This window comes from Saimiri boliviensis, chromosome 5 (genome assembly GCF_048565385.1).
Source record: "Saimiri boliviensis isolate mSaiBol1 chromosome 5, mSaiBol1.pri, whole genome shotgun sequence".
NCBI lineage: Eukaryota > Metazoa > Chordata > Mammalia > Primates > Cebidae > Saimiri > Saimiri boliviensis.
The window spans coordinates 151,378,132-151,391,484 of NC_133453.1; the positions used below are offsets into that span (position 1 = coordinate 151,378,132).

Consider the following 13,353-nt stretch of genomic DNA (forward strand, 5'->3'; position numbering starts at 1 on the left):
GGAAGATGGCTTGAGCCCAGGATATCAAAGCTTCAATGAGCCCTGATTGTACCGCTGACTCCAGCCTGGGTAACAGAGTGACACCTCATCTCAAAAAATAAATAAACAAACAACAGATACTACCCAAAGCCATCTACAGATTCAAAGCAATCTACACATTCAGTGCAATCTCTTTAAAAAATACCAATCATATTCTTCACAGAAACAGAAAAAGAAATCCTAAAATTGGTATGGAATCACAAAAGACTTGAAATAGCAAAAGCTATCCTGAGAAAAGTAACAAGGCTGGGGGCATCACACTACCTGACTTCAAAATATACTACATAGGCTGGGCATGGTGGCTTATGCCTGTAATCCCAGCACTCTGGGAGCCAAGGCGGGTGGATCACCTGAGCTCAGGAGTTAGAGAACACCTGGCCGACACGGTAAAACCCCATCTCTACTAAAAATACAAAAATTAGCCGGATGTGATGGCGTGCACCTATAATCCCCAGCTACTCAGGAGGCTGAGGCAGGAGAATCACTTGAAACTGGCAGAGGTTGCAGTGAGCTGAGACTGCACCACTGCACTCCAGTCTGGGTGACAGAGTGAGACTCTGTCAAAAAAACAAAACAAAGGCCGGGCGCGGTTCAAGCCTGTAATCCCAGCACTTTGGGAGGCCGAGGCGGGTGGATCACGAGGTTGAGAGATCGAGACCATCCCGGTCAACATGGTGAAACCCCGTCTCTACTAAAAATACAGAAAATTAGCTGGGCATGGTGGCACGTGCCTGTAATCCCAGCTACTCAGGAGGCTGAGGCAGGAGAATTGCCTGAACCCGGGAGGCGGAGGTTGCGGTGAGCCGAGATGGTGCCACTGCACTCCAGCCTGGGCAACAAGAGCGAAACTCCGTCTCAAAAACAAAAAACAAACAAACAAAAAGAACAAAAACGAAACAAAACTACAGAGCTATAGTAACCCAAACAGCACAGTATTGGCATAAAAACAGACACATAAACCAACGGAAAAGAATAGAGCATGGAAATAAATCCACGCGTTTACAGACAACTGATTTTTTACAAGGGTGCCAAGAACACACACAATGAGAAAAGGATAGGCTCTTCAATAAACGGTGTTGGGAAAGCTAGACACTTACATACAAAAGAATAACAATAAATACGGTCAGCTGCGGTGGCTCAGCTGATAATCCCTGAGAAGCCCAGGCAGGAGGATCACTTGCGCTCAGGAGTTTGAGACCATCTTGGGCAACATGGCGAAACTTCATCTCCACAAAAAAAAATTCAAAAATCAGGCAGTGGCTCATGCCTGTAATCCCAACACTTTGGGAGGCTGAAGCGGGCGGATCACTTGAGGTCAGACATTTGAGACAAGCCTGATGAACATGGTGAAACCCCACCTCTACTAAAAATACAAAACTAGCTGGGCATAGTTGTGCACACATATAATCCCAGCTACTCGGGAGGCTGAGGCAGGAGAATCACTTGAACCAGGGAGGCAGAGGTTGCAGTGAGCTGAGATCACACCACTGCACGCCAACCTGGGTGACAGAGCGAGACTCCGTCTTAAAGAAAAACAAAAAACAAAGACAGAATTTAGCCAGGCATGATGGTGCCTACTTGTAGTGCCAAGTACTAGAGAGACGTAGAGGTGGGAGAATCGCTTAGGCCCAGGAGGTCGGGGCTGCAGTAAGCCATGACGGCCCTCACCACATCCCAGCCTGGGTGACACACAAGACCCTGTCCAAAAAAAAAAGAAAAGAAAAGAAAAAAAGAAGAAAGAAGAAGGAGGAGGAGGAGGAGGAGGAGGGGGCAGTGGAGAAACCCCCTAACCATCAGCAGTCATTCTCAGTGTTTCTGCCTGTTCTTCATGTATTCCTTCTCCCCAACTTTCTGGCCCCAGGTAATCACCTGTCCACTTTCTGTCCCTGTGTATTTGCCGCTTCTGGACTTGCCCCCTTCTATCTAACTCTAAGTATCTATCTTTCCCCCTTCTATCTAACTGTATCCTTTGACCAACATCTTCCCCTCTCTGGTTCCTCAGCCACCACAGCCTCTGGTAACCACCATTCTACTCTGTCCTTCTGTGACTCTGGCGTTTTCAGATACATATGAGTGAGATCATGCAGTACTTGTCTTTTTGTGTCTGGCTTATTTTGAAGCAACAAAGCCTCAAAAGCAAAGGCAACAAAAGGAAAAACAGACAAATCGGATTATTTCAAACCAAAAAGATTCTGCACAGCAAAGGAATCAATCAACAGAGTAAAGTGACAATCTACAGAATGCGAGAAAATATTTGCAAACCATGTAACTAATAAGGGATTAATATTGAAAATATACAAAGAACTCAAACAACTCAACAGTAAAAGATCTGAATGGATATTTCTCAAAAGAAGGTGTACAAATGGCCAACAGGTACATGAAAAATGCTCTGCATCACTAATCATTGGGGAAATGCAAACTAAAACCTCACGCCTGTTAGATTGGCCCTTGTCAAAAAGGCAGAAGATAGCCAGTGTTGTCCAGGGTGTGGGGAAAGGAAACAGTTGCACACCGTTGGTGGGGACATAGATCAGTATGGCCATTATGGAAAACAGTGCTGGGGGTTCCTTAAAATATTAAAAATAGAACTGCCCTATGACCCAGCAATGCTACTACTGGGTATATATCCAAAAGAAGTAAAATTGGTATGTCCAAGAGACATCTGCATCCCATGTTTATTGCAGTACCTTTCACAACAGCCAAGACATGGAATTAACCTAACTGTCCATCAGCAGATGAGGATTGGCACAGTGGCTCATATCTGTACACTTTCAGGGGGAAAGGAGGATTGCTTCAGCCCAGGAATTCAAGATCAGCCTGGGCAACACAGTGACATCCCATCTCCATTAAAAAAATAATTAATCCCAGCACTTTGGGAGGCTGAGGCAGGTGGATCACGAGGTCGAGAGATCGAGACCATCCTGGTCAACATGGTGAAACCCCGTCTCTACTAAAGATACAAAAAAAAATTAGCTGGGCATGGTGGCACGTGCCTGTAATCTCAGCTACTCAGGAGGCTGAGGCAGGAGAATTGCCTGAGCCCAGGAGGCGGAGGTTGCGGTGAGCCGAGATCGCGCCATTGCACTCCAGCCTGGGTAACAAGAGCGAAACTCCGTCTCAAAAAAAAAATAAATAAATAAAATAATTAAAATGGGCCGGGCGCGGTGGTTCAAGCCTGTAATCCCAGCACTTTGGGAGGCCGAGGCGGGTGGATCACCAGGTCAAGAGATCGAGACCATCCTGGTCAACATGGTGAAACCTCATCTCTACTAAAAATACAAAAAATTAGCTGGGCATGGTGGTGCGTGCCTGTAATCCCAGCTATTCAGGAGGCTGAGGCGGAGAATTGCCTGAGCCCAGGAGGCGGAGGTTGCGGTGAGCCGAGATCGTGCCATTGCACTCCAGCCTGGGTAACAAGAGCAAAACTCCGTCTCAAAAAATAGTAATAATAATAATAATAATAATAATAATGAAAAAACACAAAAACAGGCCAGGCATGGTGGCTCATGTCTGTAATCCCAGCACTTTGGGAGGCCGAGGCAGCTGGATCACTGAGACCAGCCTGGCCAACGTGGTGAAACCCTATCTCTACTAAAAATACAAAAATTAGTCAGGCGTGGTGGCGCATGCCTGTAATCCCAACTACTCAGGAGGCTGAGGCAGGAGAATCGCTTGAACCCGGGAGGTGGTGGTTGCAGTGAGCTGAGATCAGACCACTGTGCCCCAGCCTGGGTGACAGTGAGAGCCTGTCTCAAAAACAAAACAAAACAAACAAACAAAAATAACCCAAAAAGCTGGGTTATGGTGATGCTTGCACAGCTCCAGAAATCTTCTAAAAATTGTACAGTTGACCCCGAAACAACACGTGTTACAACTGTGCAGGTCCACTTATTTGCAGACTTTTTCCAGTAAAAGTCACATGGAGTACAGCTGCCTCTCCAGCCCTGCTTCCACCTCCTCCACTTCTGCCTCTTCCACCCCATGACAGCAAAACCAACCCTCCCACTTCCTCCTCCTCTGCCTGCTCAGCATGAGGTCTCAGAGGATGGAGACTTTTCTGATCCACTTCCACTTGATGAGTAGTCAGTATATTTCTCTTCCTCATGATTTTCTTTTTCTTTTTTTTTTTTTTGAGACTGAGTTTCGCTCTTGTTACCCAGCCTGGAGTGCAATGGCGCCATCTCGGCTCACCGCAACCTCTGCCTCCTGGGTTCAGGCAATTCTCCTGCCTCAGCCTCCTGAGTAGCTGGGATTACAGGCACACACCACCATGCCCAGCTAATGTTTTGTATTTTTAGTAGAGACGGAGTTTCACCATGTTGACCACGATGGTCTCGATCTCTTGACCTTGTGATCCACCCGCCTTGGCCTCCCAAAGTGCTGGGATTACAGGCGTGAGCCACGGTGCCCGGCTCCTCATGATCTTCTTAACAACATTTTCTTTTCTGTAGCTTACTTTATTATGAGAACACATATAATTTAAAAAATCTGTGTTAACCAAATATTTATGTTATCAGTAACGTTTCCGGTCAACAGCAGGCTATTCGTACTTTTAACTTTTGGGAAGTCATGTAGTTTTAACTTTTGGGAAGTCAAAAGTTAGTCTCATCCAGCCCTGCCAACATGGTGAAACCCCATCTCTACTAAAAATACAAAATTAGCCGGGCATGGTGGCAGGCACCTGTAATCTCTCCTACTCGAGAGGCCCAGGCAGGAGACCTGCTTGAACCCGGGAGGCAGAGGTTGCAGGGAGCAGAGATGGTGCCACTGCACTCCAGCCTGGGCGACAGAGTGAGACTTAAAAAAAAAAAAAAAAAAAAAAAAAGGTATAGGCTGGGCGCGGTGGCTCACACCTATAATCCCAGCACTCTCACAGGCTGAGGTGGGCAGATCACTTGAGGACAGGGGTTCGAGACTAGCCCAGCCAACATGGTAAAACTCTGTCTCTACTAAAGCCGGGCACGGTGGTGCATGCCTGTAATCCCAGTCATTTGGGAGGGTGAGGCAGGGGAATCACTTAAACTCGGGAGGTGGAGGTTGCAGTGAGCCAAGGTCACACCACTGCACTCCAGCCTGGGCAACGAGTGGAACTCCATCTAAAAAAAAAAAAAACGCTCAGATTTTCAGCTGCACAGGGGGTTGGCATTCCTAACCCCCTTGTTAATGGGCCAGCCACATGGATACTTAAAAGGAGGTGAATTTTATAAAGCAGGTACATTACAGTTTAATAAAGCTGTTTAAAATTTTTGTTTTTAAATCATGCTAATTTTCTTTAATTGAAATTGGGTTAAATTTATAAATCAAGATAAAGAGAACTGATGTCTTTTCTATGCTGAGTGTTCCAACCCCTGACCCTGACCATGGTATGTTCCCTCATTTACTTAAATGATCTTTGATTTCTGTCATCTCCAGCACACAGCTCCTGTAAGTGATATTCAAGGTATACCTAAGTATTTGATTCTTCTGAAACAGAGAAACGGTGTTTTTGAATTTAACTTTCTTTTTTTTTTGAGACAGAGTTTCGCTCCTGTTACCCAGGCTGGAGTGCAATGGCGCGATCTCGGCTCACCGCAACCTCCGCCTCCTGGGTTCCGGCAATTCTCCTGCCTCAGCCTCCTGAGTAGCTGGGATTACAGGCACGCGCCACCATGCCCAGCTAATGTTTTGTATTTTTAATAGAGACGGGGTTTCACCATGTTGACCGGGATGGTCTCGATCTCTTGACCTCGTGATCCACCCGCCTCAGCCTCCCTAAGTACTGGGATTACAGGCGTGAGCCACCGCGCCCGGTCGAATTTAACTTTCTAATGGCACATTGCTAGTACAGCAGTCCCCACTTATCTGTAGTTTCATTATCTGCAATTTCTGTTTTCCCAGTTACAGCTGCCTGCAGTCAACTGCCCTCCAAAAATAGGTGGGGAGTGCATACAAAGAGATATTTTGAAAGAGAGAACACATTTATGTGGCTCTTACTCAGCATATAATTATCTTATATTACCATTAGTTACTGTTGTCTCTCACTGTGCCTAATTTTTTTTTTTTTTTTTTTTGAGACAGAGTTTCGCCCTTGTTACTCAGGCTGGAGTGCAATGGCGCGATCTCGGCTCACCGCAACCTCCGCCTCCTGGGTTCAGGCAATTCTCCTGCCTCAGCCTCCTGAGTAGCTGGGATTACAGGCACACGCCACCACGCCCAGCTGATTTTTTGTATTTTTAGTAGAGACGGGGTTTCACCATGTTGACCAGGATGGTCTCGATCTCTTGACCTCGTGATGCACCCGCCTCGGCCTCCCAAAGTGCTGGGGTTACAGGCTTGAGCCACCGCGCCCAGCCTTTATTTTGTTTTTTTAGACTGTTGTCCAGGCTGGAGTACAGTGGTATGATCTCAGCTCACTGCAAGCTTTGCCACCCGGGTTCAAGCGATTCTCCTGCTTCAGGCTCCCAAGTACCTGGGATTACAGGCGCATGCTACCACGCCCGTCTAATTTTTGTATTTTTATTAGAGATGGGGGTTTCAGCATCTTGGCCAGGCTGGTCTTGAACTTCTGACCTCATCATCCACCCATCTCAGCCTCCCAAAATGCTGGGATTACAGGCTTGAGCCACTGCGCCTGGCTAACAGTATTTTTTTCTATACATTATCTCATTTGATCTTCACAATTTTTTTTTTTTTTTTTTTGAGACAGACTCTTGCTCTGTTGCCCAGGCTGGAGTGCAGTGGTGTCAGCTCGCCTCCCAGGTGCAAGTGATTCTCCTGCCTCAGCCTCTCAACTAGCTGGGATTACAGGCATGCACCATCACGCCTGGCTAATTTTGTATTTTTAGTAGAGACAACGTTTCACCATGTCGGCCAGGCTGGTCTTGAACTCCTGGCGTCAAGTGATTCGCCCTGCCTTGGTCTCCAAAAGTACTAGGATTACAGGCATGGGCCACCGCACCCAGCCTGCTCCTCATTACTGAAGGAAAATGGGCCATGGTAGGCCAAGCAACATGCCTACCTGGTCTCAGGTGATCACTGCTGGAGCAGACATCAAAGGAAGTTAGCCTTGGCAGCACCCACCTGGGGAAAAGTCTGTCTTTCCTCCTGCCTGCCAGCTGGGTGGTCCCAAGCACCAGCTGAGCTGACGTCTCTGGAAGCTGGTGCTAGGGAAACATTTATCAAAAGCAGGAATATAGACAGGCACACAATGAGAGGTGCTGGGAGGGTGCTGGCCTATCCAGCATCCAAAAGCTGCCAGGAGTGGTACGTAGCAAGCACATGGCTTTCAAAGAACCAGAGGCCAGTGGTTCAGCAGGCGCCTGAGGATCTGGCCACCAGGTCTGACGTTTAGGAGAAGACATTTCGCAGCTTCTTTCTAATCTTTAAACTTGAAGCATGCCAGTCCAACGGATGGGTCAAGGCCTGGCTTGGCCACTGATCAACCACATCACCTTGGACTCCTGCTTTCTCTGTGTCACTTTCCTCATCCACAAAGTGGGGACACTAACTGCACCTCCCTTGGAGGACTATGAGAATAATTAGGGTGTATACGACTTAGAACAGTGGTCAAGAAACTACAGACCACTGCCTCTTTCTGTCCAGAAGTTTCAATGGGACACAGCCAGACTCATTCCCCATACGTATTGTCCACACTGCGTGGGTGCTACAGCCCAGAGACCATACGGCCTGCACGGCTGTCCGCACTCACTACCTGGGCCTTCACACGTAACCTGGCTTAGAAAGATGGCTGGAGCATGAGAAGTACTCATGAAATGTTAGCTATTAATGAAACCCAAAGTCACCTTTAGCGTGATAAATATGAGTATGCGCACAAAGATACAGACACAGGCACTGACTGTAGTGGTGTAAAACAGTAAGAAACTATAACATCAGTAAAAAGAAGGCTGATAAAATTATGGAACATCCACACTACAGAATAGTATAGTCATCTGGCTGGGCACAGTGGCTCATGTTGGTAATCTCAGCACTTTGAGAGGCTGAGGCAGGAGGATCACTTGAAGTCAGGAGTTCAAGACCAGCCTGGGCAACATGGTGAAACTGTCTCTACTAAAAATACAAAAATTAGCAGGGTGTGGTGGCGCATCCCTGTAATCCCAGCTACTTGGGAGGGTGACATGGGAGAATCGCTTGAACCAGGAGGCAGAGGTTGCAGTGAGCCGAGTTTGCACCACTGCACTCTTGTCTGGGCCACAAAGCAAGACTCTGCGTCAAAAAATAAACAAAAAAGTATACAGCCACTTAAAAGACTGAGGGAAATCTGTGTGTATACACTGTATATATCAACATGTAAAGATTGCAAAGATGTTTAAATAACCAAACATCATTAAGTGAAAAATGTATGATGATAACATAGGCAGTATGCTCTGTGTTATAAAAAAATTGCGTATATAGCCGGGCGCGGTGGCTCAAGCCTGTCATCCCAGCACTTTGGGAGGCCGAGGCGGGTGGATCACGAGGTCAAGAGATCGAGACCATCCTGGTCAACATGGTGAAACCCCGTCTCTACCAAAAATACAAAAAATCAGCTGGGCGTGGTGGCGCGTGCCTGTAATCCCAGCTACTCAGGAGGCTGAGGCAGGAGAACTGCCTGAACCCAGCAGGCGGAGGTTGCGGTGAGCCGAGATCGCGCCATTGCACTCCAGCCTGGGTAACAAGAGCAAAACTCTGTCTCAAAAAAAAAAAATTGCGTATACACAGCAAGGACTGTCTAATACTTAAAAGTACCGAGGGAATTTCACTTTCAGCATACGCATCGGTTCCATACTATTTAATGTTTTTAATAAACTATAGCTTCATAATTTTTCTCATCACTGTACCATTTTAGTCTGTCTCTCAGGCTGTATCCGAGAGCCACACTTTTAAAACCTTCGTATCTTTACACTTCAGGGACAAACCAGAGCATGGCTGAATCTCCAGCTCCTTACGCTAGGTGAGGCAAGCCAGACTCCAAGCCCACGTGTGACATCCCGGAAAAGGCAAAGGCGCAGGACCGAGGCACAGGCGGGCGGCCGCAGCAGCGCGGAGGACAGAGGCCGCCTTCCCGAGCGTCCCGACCGCGGCGGCACTCACTGCAGGCCACGCACCTGCTAAAGCTCCCTCAACTAACCGCACACCAAAAAGGCAATCTTACTATACGTGAATTTTAAAGTAAATTTAAACACACGCACAAGCTGAGGAGGTGCATTTTCTCTGAGCGCGGCACGCACACCCGTCTCAGCGCAGGGCTCCGGGGCGCGTCGGTCGCAGGGACCCGGCAAGTGCCCACCCGCCGCGGCCCGCGCCCGCCCGCAACGTGGCCCGTTCCTGCAGGCTCCGTGCCCGCGGGGAAGGAAGGGCCGCACACGCGGGGCTCCCCCGCGGCCCCGGCCACGCCTCATCCCAGAGTCCGCCCGACGACCCTAGGAAACGCCGCGGGAAAACGAACGCTCCCCGCCTCCCTCCGCAGCCGCCCCCGGGTGGACTTCACGGCGGAGCGGGCACCGGCCCGACGCCCCCTCGGCTTTACAGAAAACGCTCACTCGAGCCCGTTTCCAACGACGCCTGCCCCCTCCTAGTCACACCCGCAAACGCAGCTCCGCATTTCAGGCAGAAAATACACAATCGGGAAGGCCCGTGCGAAACAATCGCGCCCCTCAACAAAGCCCGAAACTCCTCTCTCCAAGAACGCGCGGAACGGCCCCGCGGCCCCGGCTCCCCGCGGCCCTCACGGGGGTTCGGATCCCGCGGCGCGAGCTTTGGGCGACGCTGGCGATCTGCCTGCCCCTCACTTTCCAACAAAAACCCGTGAAACACGGAGGTGTCCCTTCCCCACGGGAGCCGCGCCACGTGCCGGGAGCGGAATCGGGGATCCCGGCGCCGGGCCGGGAGCGCGGGGGAGAGGAGCTTGGAGCCGAGGCCGACAGGCCTGGGGCGCAGCGCCCGGGGGAGAGGTTTAGGGGGCGCAGGGACCTGGAGCCCGGGGGGGCGCGGTTTAGGGGGTGCGGGGACCTGGAACCCTGGGGGGCGCGGTTTAGGGGCGCGGGGACCTGGAGCCCGGGGCCGGGAGCTGGAGACGCTGGGGCCAGGGCGGTCCCGGAGGCCGCGCCGCCGGGGGGCTCAGTCCCGGCCCCGCCGCCCTGGCCGGCCCGGGTTCCGAGGGCGACCCGGACCCCACGGAGGCCTCAGGGCGGGCGCGGGCGCACGGGGTTCCTCACCTGGGTCCGCGGAGGCTCGGGGGTCCGGGCGGGGCCCGGGAGTTTCCTTGGCCGAGTGACTCAGTCGGGCGGGCCGGGAATGCGCCAGGAAACGCTCGGCCTCCTCCCCTTCCTCCCGGGGCGGGGGCTCTCCCGGCTCGGCCTCTTCCTCCCGGCGCTCCTCCCTCCCGGCCGCGGCCCCCGCCGCTCCCTCCTCCCGCGGGGCTTCCCCCCGGCCGGCCCTTCCCCGCCGCCGAGCCGAGACCCCGGAGACCCGCCGTCCTGGCCACCTCGCCCGCGCGGGACGGCGGGTTCGCGGCGGAGCGCGCGCGGGGTCGCCCTGAGGGTCCGTCCGCTCGGAGGCGGAGGAACGGGGTCGGCGCGGTGTCCCGGGCCGGGGCGCGCGGGGTCAGGGCGGGGGCGGCCCGGGCTGCGCGGCGGGTTCCGGGACTCCCGGGGGTCCGTCTGGCGCTGCCCTGCGCGGGCGGGTTCCGGGGCGCAGGTCCGAGCCCGCTGGGGAACCCTCCGCCCTCGCCCGGCCGCCGAGGGAGCTCGTCCCGGAAAACAGCCGGGAAAGGCCCGTGGCGTCCGGACCTCACGCGGAAACGCCGAGCGCGCTGAGCTCGGGAAAACCGCCCTGAACGCCCCGGGCGCGCGGCCCCGGCACCCGCGACCCGGCTCTGCCGGAGCACAGCACGGTGGGCGTCGGAGGCCCCAGTCCCGCCTCTCGACGGTGCAGGTTCGGGTCCCCGCCCCGCGCTCCGTGTGAGGCAAGAAGTTAGCGCCGAAGCCGGGCGTGGTGGCTCAAGCCTGTAATCCCAGCACTTTGGGAGGCTGAGGCGGGTGGATCACGAGGTCGAGAGATCGAGACCATCCCGGTCAACATGGTGAAACCCCGACTCTACTAAAGATACAAAACATTAGCTGGGCATGGTGGCGCGTGCCTGTAATCCCGGCTACTCAGGAGGCTGAGGCAGGAGAATTGCCTGAGCCCAGGAGGCGGAGGTTGCGGTGAGCCGAGATCGCGCCATTGCACTCCAGCCTGGGTAATGAGCAAAACGCCGTCTCAAAAAAAAAAAAAAAGAAGTTAGCGCCGAATGGACCCGGACCGGCGCCCCGGACGACCTGCCGGGCGGCTCGAATTCAGTCCCTTGCTCACATTTTTAGTAACATCTGGTTCCCAGTCCCCACATTGCAAATCGGCAGATGACTGCTTTGCTGTGCCTTGGACTGACTCTCACAATTAGATTCCGAAGATTTTTACATTGTAGACGACACGATAGAACCAAAATTCAAGTTATGCTGTGATACTTTAAAACACTGTGGCCGGGCGCAGTGCCTCGCGCCTGTAATCCCAGCACTTTGGGAAACTGAGGCAGGCGGATCACCTGAGGTCAGGAGTGGAGAGCAGTCTGGACAACATGGTGAAACCTCGTCTCTACTAAAAATGCGAATATTAGCCGGGCGTGGTGGTCTGCCCTGTAATCCCAGTTACTTGGGAGGCCGAGACAGGAGACTCCCTTGAACCCAGGAGGCCGAAGGTTGCAGTGAGCGGAGATCTCGCCACTGCACTCTCGAACCCGGCAACAAAGATTATACCAAAAAAAAAAAAAAAAAAACCGCTGTTTTTTGTGTGTGTGTTTTTAATGGTGCTGGAATAGCTGCATCATCATGTGGAAAAACTGAACTTTGACCTCCTCCCCAACAACATGTACAAAAAGTAACTGGCTGTGTATGGATCACAGACCTGAATTTGAAAGCTAAAGATACAAAGCTTCTGGAACAAAACATAAGCAAATAATTTTGTAGCCATGGAGTAGAGGTAGGTAAGATTTCTCAAAGATGTACGGTTAGCACCTTTAGAAAAAAATGATAAATTGATTTGATTGAAATTTAAAACTTCTCATCAAAGGACAATGTTAAAAGTGAAAAGAAAAGGTACAGACAGTACTGCAATACATTTAACAGACAGGACTTGTGTCCAGAATATGTAAAGAACCCCAACAAATCAACAATAAAATGACTGCAGGAAAAACAGGGCAAAAGACTGACTCACACTTCAGAAAGAAATCACTTTGGAAGTCTTTTATAAAATTCAACATATATTTATTCAACATATGTATCTCCTATGACAGTAATTCTACTTCTATGCATTTACCTAATAGAAATATAAATTAATCTCTGCACGGAAACTTGTACAATGAATATTCTTACCAGCTTATTCGTAATTGCAAAAAACTAGAAACAGTGCAAAGTACACAAACAGAATGGGTGAACAAAGACTGTTCATGTAATGGGATATTACTTAGCAATAAAAATAAAAGAACAAACCACAAAGAGATACCATTTCATACTCATCAGGATGCCTCCTATCAACAAACAAAAGGATATGATGAAATTGGAGCTCTATGTACTCTTTGTGGGAATATAAAACAGTGCCACTATGGAAAACATTATGTTTCCCAAAAAAAATAATCTGGATATATACCCAAAATAATTGAAAACAGGAATTTTGGCCGGGCGCGGTGGCTCAAGCCTGTAATCCCAGCACTTTGGGAGGCCGAGGCGGGTGGATCACGAGGTCGAGAGATCGAGACCATCCTGGTCAACATGGTGAAACCCCGTCTCTACTAAAAATACAAAAAATTAGCTGGGCATGGTGGCGCGTGCCTATAATCCCAGCTACTCAGGAGGCTGAGGCAGGAGAATTGCCTGAGCCCAGGAGGCGGAGGTTGCGGTGAGCCGAGATCGCGCCATTGCACTCCAGCCTGGGTAACAAGAGCGAAACTCTGTCTCAAAAAAAAAAAAAAAAAAAAAAAAAAAAGAAAACAGGAATTTTGAAGAGATCTTTGTACATTCTTTTTTTTTTTTTTTTTTTTTCTTAACAGAGTCTTGCTCTGTCACCCAGGCTGGAGTGCAGCAGTAGCATGATCTGAGTTCACTGCAGCCTCTGCCTCCCGGGTTCAAGCGATTCTTCCGGCTCAGCCTCCCGAATACCTGGGACCACAGGCATAGCAACATTCTTCGTAACAGCTAAAATGTGGAAGTAACCAAGTGTCCATTGGCAGGTGAATGGATAAACAAAAGGTAGTACATCTGTACAGTGGGATATTACTCAGATTTTAAAAGTGGAGAAACTGTC

General features: G+C 50.6%; 1 protein-coding gene across 1 annotated transcript in view; it reads right to left on the minus strand.

Moving 5' to 3' along the window:
• LOC141584715 (uncharacterized) overlaps nucleotides 1-13,353 on the minus strand; it is a 38,607-nt gene that overhangs the window by 17,933 nt on the left and 7,321 nt on the right. Inside the window, exon 2 of the mRNA XM_074400190.1 lies at nucleotides 10,233-11,045. Within this exon, the coding sequence (XP_074256291.1) occupies nucleotides 10,233-11,045 (813 nt within the window). The remainder of the gene's footprint in view (nucleotides 1-10,232; nucleotides 11,046-13,353) is intronic.